The sequence below is a fragment of the Ovis canadensis genome, chromosome 3, assembly GCF_042477335.2.
Source record: "Ovis canadensis isolate MfBH-ARS-UI-01 breed Bighorn chromosome 3, ARS-UI_OviCan_v2, whole genome shotgun sequence".
NCBI classification, from domain to species: Eukaryota; Metazoa; Chordata; class Mammalia; order Artiodactyla; family Bovidae; genus Ovis; species Ovis canadensis.
In genome coordinates this window covers 80,571,797-80,597,589 of record NC_091247.1, presented here as the reverse complement: position 1 = coordinate 80,597,589, position 25,793 = coordinate 80,571,797, and the positions used below count along the sequence as shown (strand labels likewise).

The 25,793-nt window shown below is 48.5% G+C and overlaps 2 protein-coding genes across 6 annotated transcripts in view; one reads left to right on the top strand and one right to left on the bottom strand.

Annotated features, from left to right (window-relative positions):
• Positions 1-6,189, bottom strand: part of ABCG5 (ATP binding cassette subfamily G member 5) — a 32,788-nt gene extending 26,599 nt beyond the window's left edge. Inside the window, exons 1-2 of one of the 2 annotated variants that reach the window (XM_069583445.1) lie at positions 5,517-6,189; positions 4,737-4,858 (exon numbers count right to left, since the gene is read on the bottom strand). In XM_069583445.1, coding sequence (XP_069439546.1) covers positions 4,737-4,858; positions 5,517-5,653 — 259 coding nt within the window. In that variant the 5' untranslated portion in view covers positions 5,654-6,189. The remainder of the gene's footprint in view (positions 1-4,736; positions 4,859-5,516) is intronic. The other variant, XM_069583446.1, reaches the window with a different exon arrangement.
• ABCG8 (ATP binding cassette subfamily G member 8) lies at positions 5,475-24,448 on the top strand. Of its 4 annotated transcripts, none has more exons than XM_069583444.1 (13): positions 5,475-6,073; positions 11,360-11,461; positions 12,897-13,047; positions 17,099-17,337; positions 17,788-17,920; positions 18,013-18,282; positions 19,802-19,964; positions 20,050-20,127; positions 20,975-21,174; positions 21,591-21,667; positions 22,326-22,593; positions 23,646-23,773; positions 23,858-24,448. In XM_069583444.1, exons 1-13 carry the CDS (start codon positions 6,011-6,013, stop codon positions 23,993-23,995), a joined length of 2,010 nt encoding a protein of 669 aa, XP_069439545.1. In that variant the 5' UTR covers positions 5,475-6,010; the 3' UTR covers positions 23,996-24,448. The 4 variants fall into 4 exon arrangements, 2 of the variants coding, with proteins under 2 accessions (XP_069439545.1, XP_069439544.1); XM_069583443.1 differs by having other exon boundaries at positions 5,856-6,073; positions 11,357-11,461; XR_011255711.1 differs by having other exon boundaries at positions 5,895-6,073; positions 21,591-21,687.
• Positions 24,449-25,793: the final 1,345 nt, after the last annotated feature.

Genomic DNA, 25,793 nt, shown 5'->3' with positions numbered 1-25,793 from the left:
ATATATATAATTGAATCTCCTTGCTTCACTCTTGAAACTAACACATTGTCGACTGTACCTCAATAAAAAATTGACAAATAAAATGGGTAAAATGGCAAAGTTTATATTACGCATATTTTACCACAATAAGGAAAAGGGAAAAAAAAGGTTAATGCCCTCCAGGGCAATAAAACCATGACCTTTGGGATTAACTCTTCTAGAAGGACAAAAGTCATCTGTAACTAGTCTTCTGCAAAGGAGCATGTAGCCTAGAGTCTAAGAATTACATGAGAGATAATAATGAGTTGAATAAAATTACCTTCCCCCAGAGAGTGGCTGACTATAGGCAGGCTTGCATTAGACCATTCTCTAGTGAGACTGTGAACACCTAAGTCATCTTCTGCCTCACTAGTAAAGATTTGATAAAAATACCACTTTAGATAAGACACCAATGAAATCATGTTATGAAATACTAAAAGTAATTCATAGAATTAATTCATTTGCTTAATCATTTATTCAGCATATACTTATTAAGTACATACTATGTGGCAAGCCCTGTCCTAGATATTGAGGATCCATCAGGGAAAAAAAAAGACCAAGCTCCCACCCTCATGGAACTTGAAGTCTACCAAGAATTCATGTTCAGTACAAAAGGATGGACAGTCATAAAACCACGGTAAGCAATCATCAGAAACCAGCCCATGAGCCCCTAGAACAGAGGGCCCCACCCTGTTCTGCTGAGATGTGTATGAAGCGTGATACTGGCCTGTGGGACACACTTCCAAGAAGTGGGTTCAGTTCCTTGTTGGGCTACATGCCACCCCTTTTATCCTACACAGAAAAGGCGGCAAGTGACACAATATTATAGGGATAACTCAGCTTTTCTCTTTAAAGAAGTATGGTTATCAAAAGGAAAATCAGGATGACTCTGGGTGTTACGGTACATGCACACAATTAGAAATGGTTAAAAACTGAAAAAAGAAAATGAAAGGAGGGACTTTCTTAGTGGTTCAGTAGTTAGGAGTCTGCATTTTTCAGTGCTGAGGGCATGGGTTCAATCCCTCATTGCGGAACTAAGATCCCATGAGCTATGTGGCATGGGCCAAGAGAAAACAAAATGAAGGGAAATCTCAGGAAAGTGTAACCCTTCTCATCAATGAATTCCTTTCACCTCATCTTAACAGCACTACTGCTACCATCCAGCTGTTCTCCCCAGCCCCTGACTGTAGCAGGAGAGTGGCTGTGGATGTAACTCCCTGAGTTAAAAGGGGCTGACCACGCTTAACTTCTATCACAGAATTACACTGCCCACCTCTATCAAAAAGAGCAGTGCAAGTGGAGAGTAGCTGAAAGTGTCAACAATTTGCAAGCAAGAACCCAATCAAAACAGGCTCCTGGGAAGCAAATTTGTCAGAATCTTTCAACCTTAAAATGTGCAGGATAACCTAGTGTAGTGGACCCTGTGACATGCCACATGGATGCCCTCTTCAGGGCCAACACACCCTTTCCCCCCACAGCCGTGCATCCTCAGCTGTGACCCTCACAGCATTGCCCTAGCCCCAAAGGGCTGCACCCTCCCCCGCAGTGACTGGCTGATGCTGGGAAAGAGGAGGGGAAGAAGAAGGTAGAGAAAGGGCATGTAAATAGCCTCAGGAGAATCTGTAATATTTAGGGTGGGTTTTTTTCCAAAAAAAAAAAAAAAGGATTTAAAGTAAATATAGTATAAAGTTAAGATTTGATGAAGCTAGTTGTTAAGACAGAAATATTATTAACTATCTTGTCTGTGTGTTTAAGTGAAGTGAGTGAAAGTCGCTCAGTCATGTCCGACTCCTTGCAACTCCATGGAATAGTCTATAGAATTCTCCAGGCCAGAATACTGGAGTGGGTAGCCTTTCCCCCTCTCCAGGAGATCTCCCCAATCTGTGTGTTTAAAGTACATCATAATTTTTAAAAGACCAGCGCGCATGGGGGGTAAACAGCATCTTTGTGCTTATTCAATTCCCGTTCCCATCTCCAGAACGGAAAACTGTGTTTACTGAGCACCTCTATATGCCAAGCACTATGTTAGGTGCTTTTCTCTGAAACAGGAATTAATTTTTTTCAAGGATCTTTCTAAAGATTCTTTAAACCTTTAGATGGTTCTCTGAAGACCTATAAGACCTTCTAGAACTAACACCAAAAAAAGATGTCCTTTTCATCATAGAGGATTGGAATGCAAAAATAGAAAGCCAGGAAATACCTGGAGTAAGAGGCAAGTTTGGCCTTGGAGTACAAAATGAAGCAGGGCAACAGCCAACAGAGTTTTGCAAAGAGAATGAAATGATCATACCAAACACCCTCTTCCAACAACACAAAAGGCGACTCTACACGTGGACACCACCAGATGGTCAATACTGAAATCAGATTGGTTGATTATATTCTTTGTAGCCAAAGATGGAGAAGCTCCTTACAGTCAGAAAAAACAAGACCAGGAGCTGATTGTGGCTGAGATCATGAGTCCCTAATTGCAAAATTCAGGCTTAAATCGGGCTTAAATTAAAGAAAGTAGGGAGAAACACTAGACCATTAAGATATGACTAAAATCAAATCCCTTATGATCATACAGTGGAGGTGACAAATAGATTCAAGGGGTTAGATCTGGTAGACAGAGCGCTTGATGAACTACAGATGGAGATTCATAACATTGTACAGGAGGTGGTGACCAAAACCACCCCCAAGAAAAAGAAATGTAAGAAGGCAAAGTGGTTGTCTGAGGAGGCCTTACAAATAGCTGAAAAAGAAGAGAAGGGAAAGGCAAAGGAGAAAGGGAAAGATATACCCAACTGAATGCAGAGTTCCAGAGAATAGCATGGAGAGATAAAAAGCCTTCTTAAGTGAACAATGCAAAGAAATAGAGGAAAACAATAGACTAGGAGAGACTAGAGATCTCGTCAAGAAAACTGGAGATACCAAGGGAATATTTCATGCAAAGACGGGCACAATAAAGGACAGAAATGGCAAGGACCTAACAGAAGCAGAAGAGATTAAGAAGGGATGGCAAGAATATACAGAAGAACTATAAAAAGGTCTTTATGACACAGATAACCACTATGGCGTGGTCACTTACCTAGAGCCAAACATCCTTAAATGAGAAGTCAAATGGGCCTTAGGAAGCAATACTACAAACAAAGCTAGTGGAGGTGATGAAATTCCAGCTGAGTTATTTCCAATTCTAAAAGATGATGCTGCACAGCAAATCTGGAAAACTCAGCACTAGCCATAGGACTAGAAAAGGTCAGTTTTCCTTCTAATCCCAAAGAAAGGCAATGCCAAAGAATGTTCAAACTGCTGTATAATTGCACTCAGTTCACATTCTAGCAAGGTAATGCTCGAGAGCCTACAAGCTAGGCTTTAGCAGTATGTGAACTGAGAACTTCCAGATGTACAAGCTGGGTTTAGAAAAGTCAGAGGAACTAGAGATACAATTGCCAACATTTGTTGGGTCATACAAAAAGCAAGGGAATTCCAAAAAACATCTACTTCTGCTTCATTGACTATGCTAAAGCCTTTGACTATGTGGATCACAACAAACTATGGAAAATTCTGAAAGAGATGGGAATACAAGACCACCTTTCCTGCCTCCTGAGAAACTGTATGCAGGTCAAGAAACAACAGTTAGACTCTTACATGGAAGAACTGAGCAATTAAAAATTGAGAAAGGAGTATATTGTCACCCTGCTTATTTAACTTACATGAGAGTATATCATGCAAAATGCAAGGCTGGATAACTCACAAGCTGGAATAAAGATTTCTGGGAGAAATGTCAACAACTTCAGATATGCAAATGAGACCTCTCTAATGGCAGAAAGTGAAGAGAAACTAAAGAGCCTCTTGAGGAGGGTGAAAAAGAAGAGTGAGAAATCTGGCTTAAAACTCAACATTCAAAAACTGAGATCATGGTACCTGGTCCCATCACTTCATGGCAAATAGATGGGGAAAAATGGAAACACTGAAAGACTTTATTTTCTTGGGCTCCAAAATCACTGCAGATGGTGACTACAGCCATGCAATTAAAAGACACTTGCTCCTTGGAAGAAAAGTTATGACAAACCTAGACAGCATATTAAAAAGCAGAGACATCACTTTGCTGGCACAGGTCAAAGCTATGGTTTTTCCAGTAGTTGTGTATGGATGTGAGAGTTGGACCATAAAGAAGACGGAAGGTTGAAGAACTGATGCTTTTGAACCATGGTGTTGGAGAAGACTCTTGAGGGTCCCTTGGACAGCAAGGAGATCCAACCAGTCCATCCTAAAGGAAATCAACCCTGAATATCCACTGGAAGGACTGAAGCTGGAGCTCCAATCATTTGGTCCCCTGATGCAAAGAGCCTACTCATTGAAAAAGACCCTACTCATTGGAAAAGACCTTGATGCTAGGAAAGATTGAGGACAGGAGGAAAAGGGGGTGACAGTGGATGAGATGGTTGGGTGGCATCACTGACTCAATGAACACGAGTGTGAGCAAACTCCAGGAGATAATGAAGGAAAGGGCAACCTGGAGTGCTGCAGTCCGTGGGATCGCAAAGAGCCGGGCATGACTTAGCAACTCAACAAAAACAACCAGGTTCTATTCATAGTCACACATGCCATCAGAGTTCATTCTAATGTCAGACTTCTGGCCATCCTGCTACAACTTAAACCCGTCTCCTTAGTGTGGTGTTCAAAACAAGCCAAAGCCTCTTCTGAGAAAAGTGTAGGGCACTCCCTCTGCAGCTTACCTGAGCTCCCTAAGATGCACATGACCTGCCCGCTCTCGACGTACAAGGAGACATCTTTGAGGATCTGCCTGGTCCACTTCTGTCGGCGAGATGCGATGTCCCACCAGGGCCCCACATGGTGGCTTTGAAGGAAACCACATAGGGGAAAGGCAGCATAGAAGATTCCAGACCCTTGTCCCCCAGCACCAGTCCCAGCTCTGCCCAGCCCAAGTTCTCTCTGGACAGGCTCCTAAGTGTGGCTTAGCCTCGGTGTCCTCTGTAGAGCCGGGCAGGTAGTGACAGAAGACCACCTCTGCAAAGACTTTTCTGACAGCTGCTCGGAATGCCAGCTCTCTTTGACTGGATGACAGACGGCAAACAGGACACTGTGTATTCCTTCAATTGACCCTGCGTTCCTTCACCCGGTTCCCTGACAACTCGTATTCCCAGTAGCCCCATTTCCAAGCCCTGACCATCTGAATAGGGCAGGTTATAGGCCAGGGAGACACGAGGGGAAGGGGCAAGGGGCAAAATGCAGGGGCAGGAGGCCGAGCACAGCTTCCAGTCCTGCTGTGGGGCTGGAGGAGGAGGGGCCGTTCACAGTGGCGCCTAAGTTCCCTGCGGCAGCCCTTCCCCTCTACTCTCTCCACCTCCACCCACTGAAGAGGAAGCCCGAGCCTCCGTGCATGCCCCTCATTAGTGAGGAAAGCCAGCAGAGGGCCGAGGCCCACTGCCCTCAGGCCACAGCTGCCCCTGACCACAGCTCAAAGCTCCCAGCAGATGAAAGAGGCACCTCCTTACCTGACACTGTATGAGGCATGGAAAATGCCCAGGCTGTGTCGAGGCTTTGCAGGAACCTCCTCTAGGGAGCACTGGGAGCTTCTGTTTACTTGCAGTTCTGAGGACTCCCCAAGAGTCAAAAAGGGGAGTTCGCCCATGGCCAACAAGAAGCAGAGACTGGTGGATTTTCTGGCCTGACCCTCCCTGGAGTGGCCTCCGCCAAGGAGCTAGTGGCAGACTGCCCTGCCTGCTTCTCACCTGGCCCTGGAGCCCCTCCTCAGGACTTCCCAGTGGCGGGCCTGGGCTTGGTCGTGGATGCCGTTATCTGATATACCTTTAGCCAGTGTGTGTCTGTGTGTTATCTCAGCAGCGGGCAGAACACACAGCCCATGTTTGTGGGAGGGCTTGCCAGAGAGGAATGCTGGGAGCCAGACCAGAGGTTGCCCAGCTCTGGGAAGCAGACAACATTGGCCCTGATCGGCAGCAGCTAAGCCCAAAGGAAACTGCAGGGCCCCATGGCAGAGGAGGCCCCAAAGAAGACAAGGCTAGAGAGACGCGCTGCTCCCCAGGATGACTTGGTGAGTGATGGTGGGTCACAAGAGTCCTGGTGGGTGGAGGGCGAATCACACGCTTCTCTCCTCCTTAAGGAACTTTCGTTCCTAACTCACCACCAGGTCGACAAGCAGCAGGACTCTGCTTCCTGGGCATCGAAGGGCTGAGGGAAGTGGGGTCAGGGGTTGGTGGGGGCCTCTGAGGTCACTTCCTGCCTGAAGGTGGCTCCTATAGGGAAATAATGTCGTGTCTGTGACTTGGGCCAACCTGGCTCTTTTCTAAATGAGGCTCCAACACAGAAGGGCTTCCCTAGTGGCTCAATTGGTAAAGAGTCTGCCTGCAATGCGAGAAAGCTGGGTTCAATCCCTGGATTGGGAAGATCCCCTGGAGAAGGAAATAACAACCCACTCCAGTATTCCTGCCTGGAGAATTCCATGGACAGAGGAGCCTGGTGGGCTACAGTCCATGGGGTCACAAAGAGTCGAATACGACTAAGTGGCTGACACTTCCACTTTTTCCAACACAGAAACATGCTCACATGGCCTGGGACACTGCAGCGTCTCCTCTGTCCCTGTGGCTATCAAGTTCAGAGACTCAGTGGCAACAAACTGATGAGACAGGGTGGCAGAGAACCTTGTGAGAACATCAGAACATATGCCCCAAATGCAGCTACAGCAGGCAGTCGTAAGACCCTGGAGAGAGCTGGAAGAACAGAGGACCGCCAGGGGACCAATAGGTCCAGGGTTTCTGTCCTCATTTAACATGAGAAATGTTTGCCTAAAAAGGAAAAAAAAAAAATGGCCTTTGCCTGAAATCAGGATGTGGGCAGGGTTTGAAGCAAGAGGTGAAATCAGAACACACAGAGGAAGCAGGTCCCCACCTTCCGTCCCCACCCTCCCCACCATTCAATCAGTCTTTGGTTGCCTGTGAAGGGGTGAGAGGTGGAGACAGAAAGACTGAAGGACTGAGGACTCCACACCACAGGAAGGGCCTCGGGCCACCCAGACTGGCCTTGAGTTGCTAGCACCTGACTTCAGCCAGGCCCCAGGAACCCACCCTCTCAGTCAGCTCTCAGCCACAGCAGGTAACCACTGTGCTCTGGGAACACCCCAGGGAGCCAACGTCTGCCCGGAAAGGATTCCTGGGAGCCGTGACTGCAGTGTGCACAGCCTGAATAGGAGACAAAATCTCCAATGATTTTGAAAAGGACACTTTCTAGAAGGTCTGATAATTCAGATACCACAGCTTGGGATGCAAAGAACTGCCCAAATATGACATCCAGGAAGTGGTACAGGCCCTGCCATTTCCAATATCCTTCCCTTCACTCCTGTTCCTCAAGGTGCCAAGTGACAGTCTAATGTTTATGGTGCCCAGAACAAAAGGCCAAGGGCTATGTATCTTATGTCTTTGTCTTTGTTCAGTTGCTCCATCGTGTCCAACTCTTTGCAATCCCATGGACTGCACCACGCCAGGCTTCCCTGTCCTTCACCATCTCCTGGAGCTTGCTCAAACTCATGTCCATTGAGTCAGTGATGCCATCCAACCATCTCATCCTCTGTTGCCCCCTTCTCCTCCTGCCCTCAATCTTTTGGGTCTTTTCCAGTGGAACTGTATCCTATGTCTAGATATTTAAAAATTATCAGTCAAGTTAAAATCTATTACATAAAATAGTTTCTATCCTCCTAAGTTGACATACCTTCTTCATAACATGGAAGGCCAGATGTAAACCAAGAAATTCTAGGACTTGTGGCTTCCAGCACAAGCCACAGCCTGTCTCCCTTCTCTGTCCACGCTCAGCACCACACATGATCTCACACACCCATGCATGGCCACCCCACCCTGCCCACCCACATCACATCCACCCCTCCACAGACAAATGCCCCTCTGACCTGAGGTGCCCCAAGGGATGGGCACACAAGGTTCACACAGCCCTGGGAGTGGGCCTGAGGCCATCTGGGAATTTGGGGGTAGTGAGTACCCAGAGTGACAAGTGCCCTCGGCCCACAGACTCCTCAGTCCATGGGCAAAAGCCTGGCCAGAGGAAGACAAGAGGGCCCAGGCCTCGGTGCAGAGTCTTCGGCACATCACTGCTTTCCCAGGGCACAGCCTCTGCGTCTGAGAACAAGGAACTTGGGCTCTGCACTCCCTGAGTTTCCTTCTATTCTATGCTTCTGACTCAGGGATTTGATCAGAAGTTAATACAAGGAGAAATTACAATGTAGCCCAGCAGGAGCTGAGCTGGTTACCTACAAATAAACCTGCTTTTGCTTTTTTCCATGTCACCTGTCAGAAATTCAAGTGATGATCTGACAGTCACACTGATTAAGGTGTCAGCCGAATAGATATTTAAGCATTTGAAAAATACAGAGAGTTTGTCAAAACCTCAGGAAGAGTCTAACAAATCCTTCCTAGGAGCCAAGGAAAATATTTCAAAATGGAACAGAGGCAGCCCCCGCCCAGCCACAAGTTCTCTTCTGAACGCTGAGCTGCCTGTGATGGCTGGGGTCCCCGGCCTGGCCTGTGCCTGCCTACTGTGCCCAGGATGAGAGGGGTTGGAGGAGCCCAGGAGCAGGCAGCACATGCCTCTCTCCTTTCTTTTATTTGTCTTCTCATCCTGATGCCTCTTTCCCTAGGGCCCCATCACCCTTCACCTTCTCCAAGCTCCCGCCTGGAGAGTGGAACCCCCTAGGATTAAGGTCACCACCACAACTTGCTCCAGACTCCAACACGTCCAAACCTTTCTCAGCAACTCTTCCACCTCCAAAATCTAACCTGGTGAGCTTCTGGCCCAGGTGTTCGTTGCGGAGTTAACTCATTCCTTATACCAACTAACATCCCTTCTGCAGACATTTACCTTTTAAAAACAAGCAAGTAGGGACTTCCCTGGTGGTCCAGTGGCTAAGACTCCGCACTCTGAATTCAGGGGTGCAGGTTTGATCCCTGGTCAGAGAGCTAAGATCCCACATGCCTTGAGGCCAAAAAATATCCAAAACATGAAACAGAAGCAATATTGTCCAATAAAGACTTTTAAAAATGCTCCACATTTAAAAAATCTGTAAAAGAAAAAAAAAGCAGAATGCATGTTAGCCCAAGTGAGTTTCTCAGTAATGGATCAACTTTCAGATGGTTTAACCAAATAAAATGGGAAAACTAGGCGGTGGGAATGCTGGTGGCGGAGGTGAGGAGGGAGGGTCAGGGCTGACCTGCCAGAACCCAGAGCTGCCCGTGACCTCCCCAGGAGCTTCATTCTCCATCTCCGAGGGCACAACCCCCTCACCTCCTCCACCTCCAGCTCGGAGGACTCTGGACTTCCCCTCATGGACACCCTCTCTCAGCTTTAAAACATATTTTGAAATATTTCAGACAAAGTAGTTTAAAGAACAGTGAATTCCCACACCCATCCATAAACTTACCAATAGCTTTGAAAGTCATCCCCCCCTTCTCTCCCCAGGACCTTCTCTCCCCGCCTCAGTGACCTCTCCCCGCTGTATTCCTTCCTATATCCCAAAAATGATCCTTCTGCTGACTTAGCTGTTTATCTTCCAATGTTTTTCTGTATAATATACGACCTTGACTGTACTGGTTCAAACATCAAACAAGGTAAGTAGATCTGGTTGGCTGTTTCCACACTCTCCCAGAACTCTGGGGGCCACTCACAGTGGGCTTGCAGCCGACCATCACCCATATTCATTTCCCTCACCTCCACTGGGCTCAATGTCATTTTTCAGGGCCTCTTACCTCTTACCTGCAGGGGTGCTTTAAAAAAGACTGTTGGGTATTATTTTCACGGAAGTCCCAAGCTATGTTATGTTCACATAAAGCACATGTGGACACTGTGTGTGCAATGAAAATACACGTTGATCAGGCATGTCAAGGACATCATGCCTCTGTATCCGGTCCGTGTTGCTCCATCCTCAGTGTCTCGTCCTCTAAACTCTAAGCTTCCCAAAGACTGTCTTTTGCACAGTCACACCCCAAATTCCAAGCCTAAAGCATATTGTGGGCCTCCTTGTGTTTGCTGGATGCTTGATTGACTGATCGAAGGAATGTATCAGTGGGGGAATAGCAGCCCTGAGGGGAGATCAGAATCAACAGGAACTGGTTAATGAATGCATACTTTCCCTGCACGACCTCGAGGAAACAAATATTGAATGCATTTTTAAAAAGCAGAAATCTTTTAAGGCAAGTTTTTCTTTGTTTGGGCCTCAGCTATTTAAATGATTGAACTGATAAAACAGAAGGAATTCAGATCTGCAGATAGTGAGTATCATTCACATTATCAGCTGATACCATGAATCACTGATTTATTTGATACATGTTCAAATAAAGCAGGCTTCCTTGATAGCTCAGTTGGTAAAGAATCTGCCTGCGATGCAGGATACCCCAGTTCTATTCCTGGGTCAGGAAGATCCCCTGGAGAAGGGATAGGCTACCCACTCCAGTATTCATGGGTTTCCCTGGTGGCTCACACAGTAAAGAATCCACCTGCAATGCAGAAGAGCTGGGTTCAATCCCTGGGTTGGGAAGATCCCCTGGAGGATGGCATGGCAACCCACTCCAGTATTCTGGCCTGGAGAATCCCATGGACAGAGGAGCCTGGCGGGCTACAGTGCGTGGGGTCACAAAGAGTCGGACACGACTCAGCGACTAAGCACAGCACAGATAAAGCAGCCATGTTTATGTGAACACAACATGGCTTGTGACTTACATAAAATAACATCATCAGCAAGATGACAACGGAGAGGATGATGGTAACAGTGACGACAGGGACTTACTCCAAAATCTCCCAACTGCATTTTGAAGAGCTTTGTTGTGCAAAATCCTTATCAAGATAAGATGCAACTTTTCTGAGAGCAATGTCTTCACAAGTATTGAGCACTAGCTTGTTGACAGCTGTTTTCCTCTCACATGCTAGGTACAAAAAGTCTGTTTGGGATGAGATACTAAGCCAGATTCAGGAAAGGGAAAGTTAAAAGGCCCTTTCCGAACACAGAGGCTCACAGAGCTCTCTCCAGTCCAGGGTCTGGGTCTTGCTCATGACAGGTTACTTGGATCAGGTTCCAGCACCTGTGACTGAGCTTCTCTGGGTCAGGAGCTGGAGGGAAGCCCCACAGTTTTCTCTGCAGAGAAGAGAAGCCCTGCCCTCATGGGCGCTCCCGTTTTCTCAGAGCCCTTGGGCTTCTCCTGCCTAAATCCATCTTTTGCCCACTTGGGATCCCATCCACACTAGCTCCTGCTCTCACCTCTCTGGATCCCCTCCCTCCCAAGTCCTCCTTCTAAAGAAGCTCCTCACCAGCCGTGTCTCCCAGCAGGGCCTCCAGGACAGCGTGTTCTCCTCCGAAAGCGACAACAGCCTGTACTTCACCTACAGTGGCCAGCCCAACACCTTGGAAGTCCGAGATCTCAGCTACCAGGTAGAGACAAAGCTGAGGACAGGTGGGAGGAGCAGAGAGGGCCAAACAATCCCCCAAGCAGAAGGGAAGGGTGAGTCCCAGCTGGGGACCCTCCGCCCCTAAGGACAGAGTTCAGGCTACACGGATGCCTCATGTGTTGGGTGCAAGCACCATGGAGACTTCCCTCAATGACACATATTGGAGCTGAGGTTGACAGGCATGAAAAAGAGAATGAGACCTCTGTTAAAACACAAAGCCAACCATGTGACTCTGTGTGAATAAAAATCTCTAAAACTTATTTTTAAACTTTATCTTTTGAAATAATTTTAGACTTCTGAAAAAGCTGGAAAAATAGTGCAGAGTTCTTATATACCCTTTGTCCACAGTCCCCTAATGTTAACATCTTGCTTACCCATAGCACAGTAAGCAAAACTGAGAGATTAACCACAGTATAATACTATTAACTATTTGGAGAAGGAAATGGCAACCCACTCCAGTACTCTTGCCTGGAGAATCCCAGAACGGAGGAGCCTGGTGGGCTGCCGTCTATGGGGTCGCACAGAGCCGGACACGACTGAAGCAACTTAGCAGCAGCAGCAGCAGTCTCATTTTAAGTGGTTCATTTGTCTCTGAACATGGCTCTCATCCCAGAGGAAGCCCTGGTGTGGCTTTGGGGCTAGGAATAAAGGCTGGTGGCACTGCTTTGTCCTGTGAGCTCCCACATGTGTCACCAAGTGCAAAACACAGGAGGCCTGCAGTGTGACCATCTCCTGAGCAGGCTCGAGGCTCTTTCCCTGACACCTCGGGCACCTGACATTTAACTAGCCTCCTGGAAAATATTTTGTATCAAGCATTTACTTGGAAAAATTAACCATGTTCTTTAATATTTACTGATATTTGTAAACTGTATACCAATGTTCTTTTTGACATTGATTTCCTCAGCATGAGAGATATTTAAGTGAAACCTGTAAATAAAAGAGGCAAAATGAGAAAAAAAAACAAAAAATAATAATACTATTAACCAAACTACAGACTTGTATACGATGTTATGGAAAAGCCCAAATGAAATTTTCAGCCGCTCTAATAATAGTGCACGTTATAGGTCTGCAGTGAGGATTGAATGAGATAAGGGACATAATAAACAGATGAGCACAATGCCTCACGCACAGTAAACACTTGATAAGTTATTAGTAAATCACTGTTGAGTGAAAGCATCATTTGGCCCCATGTTGTGTTTTTATTTCTGTTCTGCTATTACACATGCTTCCCAACTGTTCTCTTCAGACTTGGAAACGGCAGCTTCAGGTTCTCAGCGTGGTGGAGCCCGCCTCCACATCTGACAGAACCTGGGTGGGGGACCCCTCAGGCCTGTTGTGTTTTGGCAGGAGGATTTCTCTTGGAGGGAGCTGAACAGAAGGTGAAGCTTTCTGAGGAACCTTTCTATGTCTCCGCACAGGTGGATACGGCCTCCCAGGTACCTTGGTTTAAGCAGCTGGCTCACTTCAAGATGCCCTGGACGTCTCACAAGGACTCCTGTGAGCAGGGCATTCAAAACCTGAGCTTCAAAATGAGGAGTGGACAGATGCTGGCTGTCATAGGGAGTTCAGGTATCACTAGGGGCAAATAGTGGGGCAATGGGTTCTCTCTCTGCTAGGATGCAGGGCAGTCCCTCGAACAAATGGACGCTCCTCACAGAGCTTTGCTGAGCAACAGAACAATACAGCAGAGTTGCGAGAGCACAACTTTCAGGTGCAACACAGCTGGGTTCAAATCTCAGCTCCTCTATTTACTAGCTTTCATGAATCACAAGCAGGCTTCTTGCAGCTGCAGCCAGAGCTCTGATCTGTCATTAATAAAGGATGAAGGCATCAGGCAGCTTTGGAATTGAATGCTCTTTCCAGGGGACTCCTCCCCCAAAAGGAACACTCATCACTGTCTTCCCCTCCCCATCAGATTCCTATTTCAGTCAGACAGTGGGTAGGCACAGCCCCTGCCACAACTCACGTCTTGGATGCCCCAGGTCTTAGTTCAACCTTCTACCATTGACAAAAATTCACATTTCTGGAGTGCTTCAAAAAGTCATTTCCACAGGCCAGACTTAGAAGTGTAGAACGGGCTGGAAGGGGGCCTGGAGAATAGAGTTCTGTTCCCTTCACAGTATACCTTTCCTTCTCCTGACCACCGTGAAAACATCTTTAGATGAGGTCTTCCTGCCCCGGCATCATTCCCCCTTCATTTAACAGTGAGACCAAAGTTTAGACAAGAGGAATGATTTACCTAAGGACATATATTTAATGCAGAATAAGAACTAGAACTCTGGTCTCCTGGTTCTCAGATGTTAAAAAAAAAAAATTCGACTGATTAAATTTTAAAGATCTTATTGGTTTTATTCAACAATTCATGAATTGGGCAGCATCCCACCTGGCAGAAAGTATCATGTGGACCGGAAACTTTATTTGGATTTTTCCATAAGATGTTAGCTCCAGCCCAATAGCTTTGGTGTGCGTGTTAAGTTGTTTCAGTCGTGTCTGACTCTTTTCGCAACGCTATGAACCACAGCCCGCCAGGCTCCTCTGTCCATTGGGTTCTCCAGGCAAGAATACTGGAGTGGGTTGCCATGCCCTCCTCCAGGGGACCTTCCCAACCCATGGATCCAACCCATGTCTCCCATATCTCCTGTATTGGCAGGTGGTTCTTTACCACTAGTGCCACCTGGGAAGCCCAAAAGCTCTGGAGAGCTGCACAAAATGAAAGATTTTCACAGGCAGAACGAAGTAGGACGAGGAAGTTATTCTAGCAAAGGGCTGATTGTTTTAGGCAGGATCACCTTTCTCTGGGGGACAGTGGGGGTCTATCAGTGCTGACCAGGCAATTTCAGACGGGCTGGTTTACGATTCTATTCCCAGGAGAGATTGAAACTATAATTTAAGTAGGTATTACATCTCAGGCTGGGGACATGGGGCTTAGCACAAGCTGACTCCACTTGGGGTTTGTTTATTTTTTAAACACATATCAAAGGCATTTCTCCCTTACACAGTGTCAGAGGGAGCACTTTGTACCTTCCAATTAATCATTTCCAGAAGTAGAGATTACTCAACTTTTTGACCATCTGCTCCACACTTTTAGTCTTCTGCTGGGGAAGTTCTGTTTACTGTCTAACCAGAGATCAAATGAGAGGATATGTGCAAATGAACTTCGTCACTGAAACAACACCCACAGGTCAAGTCCTGCCAACTGCTGGCCCTGGCCCTGCAGTTCTGATCGAACAAGAAAAATGTGGAAACTTCACGGGCCAATTTTGTTTGTTAACACCTGGTGGCTTTTCTGGTTACACCTGCTTTTTCTTCATGAACTGAGGATCTAGGGAACACATGGTCCTAACTAGGCACTTCAGGCTAAGAGTCATCACAGTTAATCCTGACCACCACAGCTGTTAGAATCCCTGATTTGTGGTTGAAGAAAGGGAAGTCAGGAAAGGGCAAGCAGGAATCACACTGAGTGTATGATTTTCGACTCTAGGCTAGTGTTGTTTAGCTATAGGTTTACTTGGGAGATCCGGGTTGATCCCTGGGTGGGGAAGATCCCCTGGAGAAGGAAATGGCAACCCACTCCAGTACTCTTGCCTGGAGAATCCCATGGAGGGAGGAGCCTGGTAGGCTACAGTCCATGGGATTGCAAAGAGTTGGACACAACTGAGCGACTTCACTTCACTTGGCTGAAATTATTTAAATGATTTTTTAGAAAGGTTATCAATTGTACCACCTGTGATTTATATTCTACCATGCATGCGATTCTCCAGGCAAGAATACTGGAGTGGATTGCCATTCGCTTCTCCAGGGGATCTTCCCGACCCAGGGATCAAACCCACGTCCCCTGTATTGCAGGCAGATTTTTTACCGTCTGATCCAGGAGGGAAGCATACTCTGCTCACCAAAATTATAACAGTAAAATAAAATTAATTCAAACAGCCCCAGGCATTTAAGCTTCTATAGCATCAGCAGTGGTGCTTTTCCAACGAATAGGCAAAGAGTCTTGAATGCTTGTGGGTGTTTTCTCCTAATTCACGGAGGATCTCCCCAAACATACCCTGACAATCTCCCCTGGAAAGACCACCCACACCTCTCACAGTTTTGTTCAGGAAACGTGGTCTTTCTGCCCTTTGATTGAGATTCCTAAGGTCCCTGTGTTGTGAAAGTCCCCTGTGCTTTCAGAGCCTGGATCCAATGATGTCCAAGCTGAGCCAGGAGTAGGGCCAGAACCCCCCTCTGGCTTCCCCCCTGGCTATTTTGTGCCTCCTAAGTTCTCTTGAATGAGGTGCACCCAGGAGGCAGTAGACCGGTCCCTTTCCACACTGAAAGCCTCTGGTCCATAAGCAGAAGGATGACTGAAGAGGCTACTTGATTTTTGCTTTTATGCACAAATAAAAGGGGATGTGGGGCTGTGGGCAGGGGGCTGCTTGCAGAAGGCCTGGGAACGTGGCAAGGAAGAGTCGTTACATCTGTGTGTTGGCACTTTCCCTGTTTAAAAACTACTTGGAAATTTTGCACTCCGAAAGGAATTTACAATAAGGAAACCAAAATCCTGCCTGGGGGAATTGGACTGAGCTGTTCCTGGTAGCTTTGTTTAAGAACGCCTTCCTAGACCCTAAGCCCTATTTGACTTGCAGTTTAAATGGCCATCAAAGAGTCTCACAGAATCTCATGGAACCTGATCCAATCGGACATTTCCCCACATTGATAGCAATTACTATGTCATTCAGAAGTGGATGGCGTTAATTTGTATGTAATAGATCTATTTTTTTTAAGAGAAAGAGAAAAGTAATACTGATAAAAATAAGAGTGTAGAGAAATTCAGAACTACTGTGCTATAGTTTAAAAATCGTTTCCACATCTATTACTTCTCTATTTTTTTCTCCCTTTCTGAAAACAGGTTCCAGTTTTGCCTTTTTAAAAGATACGCATGTAAGAATTAAAGATTTTAAAATTTAAAAAAATAAAAAACTAAAATTGCCACGGGGGGGGGGGGAAACCAGCTTGAAAAATAAAAAAATAATAATAATAAAAGATACCTTATTAATTCTCCAAAACTAGTCTTTCCCACAATGCCAGCTTCTGAGCCAAATGATGAAACGTTGCTGGCAGGTTTGCCAAGCAAATATAGTTAAGCTTCCTAGTGCAATCAACACCAGCCTTGCTTGGGGGAGGGGACATACACTCTGGGCACAGGCAGTCCTGTGACAACCAGGACTCCAGCCTTCTATCACGTAGCCACAGGCCAGCCTGACCTGAACACCCCAGATTCCCAAGGATGTTCAAGTTGGCTGCTCCATGCAGGTCAGAGGGCTGTGCCACCTTCCCCAGGGAAGGACAGAGCAGAAGGTGGTGGCTGGAGGGTGCATGGGCAGCAGAAGCTTCCAACCTGGTCCCTACAAAAGCTCCATTCTTGGGAATATATTTTCTCTTTAATATTTATCTATTTGGCTGGGTCAGGGAGGGGGGAGGTTGTGAGGGTGGGGAGAGTGGGGAGTGTTCCTAGTTCTGGGTCAGGATTTAGTTCTCCGACCAGGGACTGAACCTGGGTCCCTTGCATTGGAAGGCAGATTCTTAACCACTGGACCACCAGGGAAGCCCCTCAGGGATATTTCTGGTGGTTTCTCAGGTTGTGGGAGAGCCTCTTTGCTGGATGTGATCACTGGGCGAGGCCCTGGCGGCAAGATTAAGTCAGGCCAAATCTGGATCAATGGGCAGCCCAGCACAGCGCAGCTGGTGAGGAAGTGTGTGGCCCACGTGCGCCAACATGACCAGCTGCTCCCCAACCTGACCGTCCGGGAGACCCTGGCTTTCGTTGCTCAGCTGCGTCTGCCGAGAAACTTCTCCCAGGCCCAGCGCGACAAAAGGGTAACTAACTAATCCCAGTGACCCCAGGAAGCTATGACACCCTTCCTCTGCCCATCCTTCCCTTCCTGCCTCAGGGTCCAGCCATTCCAGGCCAACTGTGAGCAAGCCGGCTCACCATCTGTCCATCAGGAAAAGTCCACCAAATGCTCATCCCTGCCTTCCTTCCCACGTTGTCCCATCTTAGCCCCAAATGTGGGATAAATATTTGCTTGTTTTCCGGTTCTCCATGCTGGCAGGGAGCCGGGACATGGCCACAGTCCCAGCAAGTGGTGCCTTGCTCAGCAGTGGGAACTGCTCCGGATGCGTGGAAAGAATCCGGGAACAAACATTGCATCAGGGAAATGTAGGCCAGAACCTTAAACTCAGGCGTCTTTGGAGCCCGATCTGCCTGGCCCAGAGCAGGCCCGCGCAGGTCTCTAAAGCCCCAGGACCGCCCTCCCTCTCACCCAGGTGGACGATGTGATCGCGGAGCTGCGGCTGCGGCAATGCGCCAACACGCGCGTGGGCAACATCTATGTGCGGGGTGTGTCGGGGGGCGAGCGGCGCAGAGTCAGCATCGGAGTGCAGCTGCTGTGGAACCCAGGTGAGGCCGGAGGGGCCCGCGGTCAGCCGCCTGGCTTAATCCGGCCCAGCTGGAGTCCTGCCCATTAAACCAGGCTTCTCTCTGTTGGGAAGGAATCCTTATCCTGGATGAACCCACCTCTGGGCTCGACAGCTTCACGGCCCACAACCTGGTGAAAACACTGTCCAGGCTGGCCAGAGGCAACAGACTAGTGCTCATCTCCATCCACCAGCCGCGCTCCGATATCTTTGGGCTGTTCGATTTGGTCCTCCTGATGACGTCTGGAACCACCATCTACCTGGGGGCAGCCCAGCACATGGTTCAGTATTTCACCGCAGTCGGCCACCCCTGTCCCCGGTACAGCAACCCTGCCGACTACTATGGTGAGTCAGCCAGGCCAGAGGCATGGAACAGGGCTCCCCTCGACCCCAACCCTGCCAGGAGAGAAACTCTCAGGGGCTTCAGGGGAACAGGACCAAGGATGGAGGCAGGGGAGGAGATGGGGTGTATTACAGGCTTCAGTTTACCCAGCATCAAATGCTAGGAATGGCACACCCTTGTGCGCATGACTATTAAGAACCTCACGAGAGCTCCAAACCAGAGGAGATACAATCCAAGAGAGTTTAGATCAGTTTCTGGAATTATGGTCTTTATTCAGGTTCCGTAGGAAGAACAGGAAATTTGGAGTTGGAAGCCACTAGGAAATCTTAAAACCGCCCCCTGGTTCCCCTACAAAGGCAGGAAACCCAGAGGCTGTGGATGGGAGGCCCAAGGCACAGACCAGCTCAGTGCCTTTTGGGGGGTCTTGACCCGTGAGTCTCTAGATATGAAAATTGCTGTCAGCACCAGAGATGCCTTCCTGCTTGGGGTCCTGAGACCTCAGCATATGGCCCTCAATTCTTGCGGGGACAGTTGCCTCTCCGGGTGCCCACCTAGAAAGCAGGCCCTGGGTCCTGAGTGCTGAGCAGTACCATGGTTGCTGCACAGGCTGTGTGGCTGTACCAGGGCCAGGAGAGCAGCAGCTGTGGTTTGTCCCAAACATAGACCACCTGGAGCCCAGCCTTCCCAGGATGGCCTGGTGTAGTGAGGGCCTTCCCAATACACCCGTGGGTAAGGACCAGTTCCTTGAGGGCAGACACTGCAGAGGTGTCCCTTTGCCCCTTGCAGCCCTGCCAGGCCACGGTCGTCTTCGTCCTTACAGATGAGAAGACTGGAGTCCTTGTAGTCAGGGGCAGAATGGGCCTCCCGAGCCCAGGAGGGAACACCCTTCTCCCAGTATCCACCCTCTAAGAGGCCACTCTTTTTGGCCACCAGCTCTCGCCCTCTGCACTCATTCACACTGTGAACTCACCTGGAGGTCATCCATCTCCCTGTGCTCAGATATCAGCTTGGCTTCCTGCCAGTGTGTCATCCTCTGGTTGGTCATCCCCAGATAAGGGGGCAGAGGGCATCTGCCAGCCTGGCCACTAAAAGCAACATACTGTAACCCTAGAGAGAAGTTGCCAGAAATCAGGTGCCCGCATGCGGAAACACAAATCTTTTTCTTAATTTTGTATTATTCATGCCTCACAAATCCGAGGGCATGGCCTGACAGTGCCCAGAGAATCTGACACTTGAAGTTATGGCCCCACACAGTGAGGGGACCCTTCATGATTTACAAGGCCCCTGTGAGATGTTTTCCTGCCTTGAGATGTGTCATGAAAATGGGGAAAGGAAAGAGGCAGAGAGGTGAAGAGTGATTTCCCCCTGGGCATCTCTCTGCCTCTGTCTGTTCTGATCATCACTTTGTGGTCCACTCTCAGAGGGTGGGGAGTGTGTCCCAGGGTCCCCTCTGACAGCATCGTGGGCCATGAGCACCTGTGGGACCCAGATCACCCATGGCCCCGCTCCCGCTGCTTACAGTGGACTTGACCAGCATTGACAGACGAAGCAAAGAACAGGAAGTGGCCACCAGGGAGAAGGCTCGGTCCCTTGCGGCGTTGTTTAAAGAAAAAGTGCATGGCTTTGATGACTTTCTATGGACAGCGGAGTCAAGGAAGCAGGGTGTGGACATTTGTGTGCAGAGGTAAGGCAGTGGGTGGCCCTGGGGGGAGAGCACCCTGCAGAAAGTGGCTGTCCCTACACCCTCATGACACTCTATCTCCTGACAGCCCAGCTCCTGACACCAACCTATTCCAGGCTCCCACTAAGCTGCCCGGCCCCCTACAGCAGTTTGCCATACTGATCCGGTAATTATTTGCCATTTTATCACCCTCTTGGCCCCCAAAAGTCTTAGTTGTATCAAATTAAGCCCTTTAAAGCTAAAGTGAATTTGAAGGAGGAATTTAATTTGAAGAGGTAGGGTCATTTGAAAAAATCAGCACCAGCCCTCCATGTGATACAGAGAACTCCTATTCCTTTGATTCTTTAAACAAAATCAACATTTCCTTGCTGGCCAGATGCTCGTAGAAGTCACCCAGGATCATTGTAAAGAATTAAATCGATACAGGAGACCCTCAAGTGGACAAGGGAAGTTTCCCTGCTATGTGAGCCCTCACAGAAAACCAGATCTGGGTGTTTGGTGTGAGTCCAAGATGTTTCCATGCACATAAATATTTTAATATATAAATGAGATCATTCTAAGTCACATTGGTTGTGTCTTACTCTGTGACCCTGTGGACTGTAGCCTGCCAGGCTCCTCTGTCCATGGGATTTTCTAGGCAAGAATACTAAAGTGGGTTGCCACTTCCTCTAAGGTATCTTCCTGACCCAGGGATAGAAGTCTTATGTCTTATGTCTCCTTATACATACACTGTTCTACTTCTGATTGGCTATTTCCTCAGGATGACTGCTTTAAATAAAATTGCAAGGTAATACAGCGTTGGTAAAAGTCACAATCATTTCCTGAGTACCAACTCTGAGACAGATGGGCTCATCAGTCACCTCACTTGAACCTCACAGTAACTATGAGGTGGGCACCACTCTTCCCATTTTACAGAGGAGAAAAATGAGGCTTACAGAGATTACAGGACATTGCCAAGGTCACAGGGCTGGGGTCTGGTGTTCGCTTGGCACCTCTTTCTTCTGTTTTTTAAGTCGTCAGATTTCCAATGACTTCCGAGACCTGCCAACCCTCCTCATCCACGGGGCGGAGGCCTGCCTGATGTCCCTGATCATAGGGTTCCTCTACTACGGCCACGGGGCTGTCCAGCTCTCCTTGACGGACACAGCAGCCCTCTTGTTCATGATCGGAGCTCTTGTCCCTTTCAACGTGATCCTGGATGTCATCTCCAAATGTGAGTGTGGCCTGCTCTCTGTGACCCACATGCAGAGCCGTGTCAGCCACGCTCTGAGCTGGACCAGGGCTGGCCTGAGTTCCGCATAGCTCCTGGAGGAGACAGGTCTGCTGAACAATTTCACCATGACTGCTAAATAAAAGCTGAGGGTTGTTTTTAAACTTCATATATTAATATCAGTATGCAAATAAGAACAAATTACCTAGGAGTCTGAGGCTTTTCTCTCCTAGCAGGAGCTATATTGACAGCAATGCGCAAGTCACAGAATTATAAACATCTAAATTAGGATCAAAAATTGCCTTTTTTAAAAAATATATGACATTGAGGCAATAAAACTAGTTTTAATTATACAAAGAGAGACTCGAGCAGCAACACTGTAATTTCATTTTTTCATTCTCCTTTTCTGCCCCTTTTAGGTCACTCAGAGAGGGCGCTGCTCTACTATGAACTAGAAGATGGGCTGTACACGGCGGGGCCGTATTTCTTTGCCAAGGTGACTGGTCAGGCTTCAGAGTGAGTGCCTCATGGAAGAGTGGGCAGAAGAATCTTCTCCACATTGTACAGAAGTTACAGGGAAGCATTTTGCTCAGCAGTGGGGCTGAGCATCATCTGTGGTTGCAGACGCCACAATCCTTAGGAGAGTTTCGGAGACTTGATGAGTCTCTGATAAATTTTTCAAACGTTTATCAGAAGGCCAGGATCGTGGACCAGGAATGACATTTTTCTGGCCACCAGAAACCTAACAGAGAAGAGGTGGGAAACATCTATACCTAGTGTCCTTCACCTCTCCAGTCTCTCCACGTCCCTGGAAAGCAGGTTGGAAGGTTTAATGGTCCTCATTTCAAAGAAGTGGAGGCTCAGAGAAGTTAAGTGGCTGCCTCCAGGCCACACAGCTACCATGTCTGGGTAGGCAGAGTGGGGATTTGAAACCAGGTCTCCAGAGCCCTGAACTGCCCCAGAGGGCACATACAGCACCTGCAGGGGGAAGTCAGCAGTGAGTTCATGCTTGTGGGTCCCACATACCTGTGCCCACTAACCCTCTGGTGGCAACCCTGGTCAGCACCAGGAGGGAAGGCTGGGGACACTGGGGGCTGCTGCCTTGGAACATTGAAAGATCAGCAAATAAAGGCGCTGGCTCACATCCTTTGCAGATCCTGGGGGAGTTTCCTGAGCACTGTGTCTACATCATCATCTATGGAATGCCCATCTACTGGCTGGCCAATCTGCGCCCAGGCCTCGAGCCCTTCCTGCTGCACTTCCTGCTGGTGTGGCTGGTGGTCTTCTGCTGCCGGGTCATGGCCCTGGCCGCCGCTGCCCTGCTCCCCACCTTTCACATGTCCTCCTTCTTCGGCAATGCTCTCTACAACTCCTTCTACCTCACCGGGGGCTTCATGATAAGCTTGGACAATCTGTGGACAGGTGAGGTCGGCTCTCCTCACCTGCTCAAGCTTTGTGAGGCCTTCTGTGGCTGGATCAGTCTGCTTTCCCCTGGCATTGTGAGCTCATCCCTTTGGTCCAACTCAGAGTTGGGAGCAGATTCGAAGGAAGGGCTCCATGGCGGGCTGGGGCAGATGGCACCTTCTCATACAGCCCAGCTGACACCCAGGGGCCACCTTTGACTCTCCCTCCCTACATCACCAGTGAGCCAAATTACTTCTTCCGCCCACGTCTTTCTGAAATGTCCTCTTGCCTTATCCCCTGCCCTGGCTCCTATCAGCTGATCTTGGGCCAACTGTGATAGTCTGGTGTCTATGACCCTGGTTCCTCCATGTCTGAACCCTCACCCCTGCAGCGCTAGCTCCCTAAGGTGCAGAGCCAGTCACTGCTCTGTCCCAGTGGGCCCGGGGCTGCTCACTCCTGGCTGCCTCCACCTGACTTCTGAAGTCCTCAGTACGCTCCACACCCTCAGAACTGAGCCTGTGGATCACCGCTCTTCACCTTCCATGGGCCTTTCCTGATGAACCGGGCAGGGTTCACCGCTTCCTCCTCCTCCCTGAGCCAGGATGCCTCCGTGGGGTCAGGGTACAGACTCAGTCATCTCTGTAATCTCTGGTGTGGGGCTGCTGAGACTCCAGAGTCCAGAGGTTCTGTGAAGCTGAGCATGTGCTGGACCTAATCAATTACTTTCTGGAGTTACTATAGGTCAAGCACGTGCTGGACACCTAATGAAATTACTCTCTGGAGTTACTATAGGCCAAGCACGTGCTGGACACCTAATGAGATTGCTCTGTGGAGTAGTTACGGTAGGTCAAGTGCACGGTGATCCTGCAGCCGCTCAGCCCCTCTGTCCCAGCAGTCCATGTCTCCAGCTTCCCCTCTGCCCTTTCACCCTTTTGTTCTCTCCCCCGCTCTCAGCTCCCTCGGGGGACTTGCTGCCCCTGGGTCAGAGCCACCACGGCATCTCTACAGACTCATTTCCTAGGAGGCAGGTGGTTAGACCCTGTGAATAATATGACTCTCACTCTCTGCAGTGCCTGCGTTGATTTCCAAGGTGTCCTTCCTCCGATGGTGTTTTGAAGGGCTGATGAAGATCCAGTTTGGTGGGCACGCTTATTACATGGAAGCTGGCAACATCACCATCCGTATCCCGGGAGACCTGGTAAGTAGCCCAGGCCTTGGCTGTACATAGACAGCGGCGCTCTGAGCGTGTTCTTAACCAGCTCACCGATGTCTCTGTCCCCAGATCCTCAATTCCATGGGCCTGAACTCTTACCCGCTCTACGCCATCTACTTCTTTGTCATTGGCATCAGTTGTGGCTTCGTGATCCTGTACTATCTGTCCTTAAGGTTCATCAAACAGAAATCAAGTCAGGACTGGTGATTCACGCCCAGACTCCTGCCTGCTGGTGAGGGACTCAAGAAGACCATTCAGCTGCACTCCCTTCCTCCCAAGGAGCCCCTTCCCAGGCACCGGGAGGATCAGGATAAAGCTCCGCTACATCCTGTCCACACTGCTGCAGTGGCACAGGCTGGCCACAGGATGGCAGTAGAATAAAGACAGTCAAAAGGGATTTCTGCTCACCAGCTGGAGGTTGAGATTACTGGGAACCTGAAAACCATACCTGGGGGACACCTACAATGTCATTAATTTATTTCCTTTTGATGTATATATTTGTATAGGCAACTAATACAAGATGGGAACAAATTAGGTATGAATCGAGGCGTTAGGCCATGTGGAAAAAGTAACATAATAGCTAGTGGAGTATCTGGCGTCATCTTCCAGGGTCCCCCAAACTCTGAGCCATTCTCAATATAGAAAATGACCTAAAACATATCAGCGAGATGCCATCTCTTCTTTTTGTGTGAGGTCATGTGCTCCAAAAGCTAAACTGAACAATTAAATATTTATTGAGCAATTGCTCTGTGCCAGATTCAGGGCAGAACACTTTTTTATGTGGATCACGTTATTCAGTTCTCTGTTAAAACAACCCTTTGTGGTAGATGGTATCCCATTTTATAGATGAAGAAACAGAGGCACAGACTAACTGTTAACTAAGTAAGGTCACAGGCCCAATATGTGGTGGAGTCACACGAGGTCAGAAAGGCCTATAGGAGTTAGCAGGCAGAAGGCAAGTCCTGGGCCACTGTAAGGCTTGGAAGCCCAGGAAGATGAAAAGGTCTATGGACACTGTGTCAGGCTGCTCACGGTGCATCTCACCTCTCTGGCTGAGTCTCAGACCAGCCTGGAACATTTTGCAGTGACTGGTATGGCCCTGTCATGCGTTTCCTGTCTGAGCTTTGAGGACCAGCTGACCCAAAACAGGTACACAGAAAATACGGAGGAAGTTATCCTCAAAGGAAAACCAGAGTCTGAAACAACAATAAGGGGCAAGGTAGCTGGTTAGGAGGCAAACAGTGAATGTTCTCCTCGGGTTTCCTAGACCATCACTACTTGAAGTGTGAGCCCTGGGCCAGCAGCATGGGTCCTGCCTGGGAGCTGGTTAGACTGTCAGTATCTCAGGCACCAGCCAGACCCACTGAATCAGAATCTGTATTTTGGAAAGATCCCCCGGGCTGCCCTGGTAGTCCAGTGGCTAAGAATCCTCCTGCCAATGCAGGGGACTCGAGTTCGATTCCTGGTTCAGGAAGCTCCCACATGCTGAGGGGCAGCTAAGCCCATGCGCCGCAACCACTGGGTCCACATGCTGCAACTACGGCAGACCGTGCAGCTAGAGCCGGCACTCTGCAACAGGAGAAGCCGCTGCGTGAGAAAGCCTGCGCACTCCCGACAAAAGCAGTGCCTGCGCGCTGCAGCTGGAGAAGGCCCACGTGCGGAAACCAAGACCCAGCGCAGCCACAAGTAAACTAAAAAACATGTATATCGCCAGCCAAAAAGCAAGTAAGTAGATCCTCAGGTGATCTGTATGTACATCCAGGCTTGAAGAGCAGTGCCTAGCACACTTCCCTTATATAAGACATCCATTGAACTTGGGATATTCATGTTACACTGTAACACTTCACATGCGTCATTGTTACATTGCCACCATCCAAAGGGCAGACCCCACTCAAGACTCATTTACTGTTCTGACAATGTCCTGCATAGGGAAAGGAGCCAGGTCAGGATCAAGCATTGGAACTAGGCATCAATTCACTTTAGTCTCTTTTAGTTTAGAATAATC

Excerpts from the sequence above, each read along its gene's own strand:
- ABCG8 (XM_069583443.1), top strand. The coding sequence starts at position 6,011 with ATGGCAGAGGAGGCCCCAAAGAAGACAAGGCTAGAGAGACGCGCTGCT. Across the intron at positions 17,338-17,787 it reads AGGCCCAGCGCGACAAAAGG|GTGGACGATGTGATCGCGGA; the intron begins GTAACTAACTAA and ends CCTCTCACCCAG. Across the intron at positions 19,965-20,049 it reads GTGGACATTTGTGTGCAGAG|CCCAGCTCCTGACACCAACC; the intron begins GTAAGGCAGTGG and ends ATCTCCTGACAG.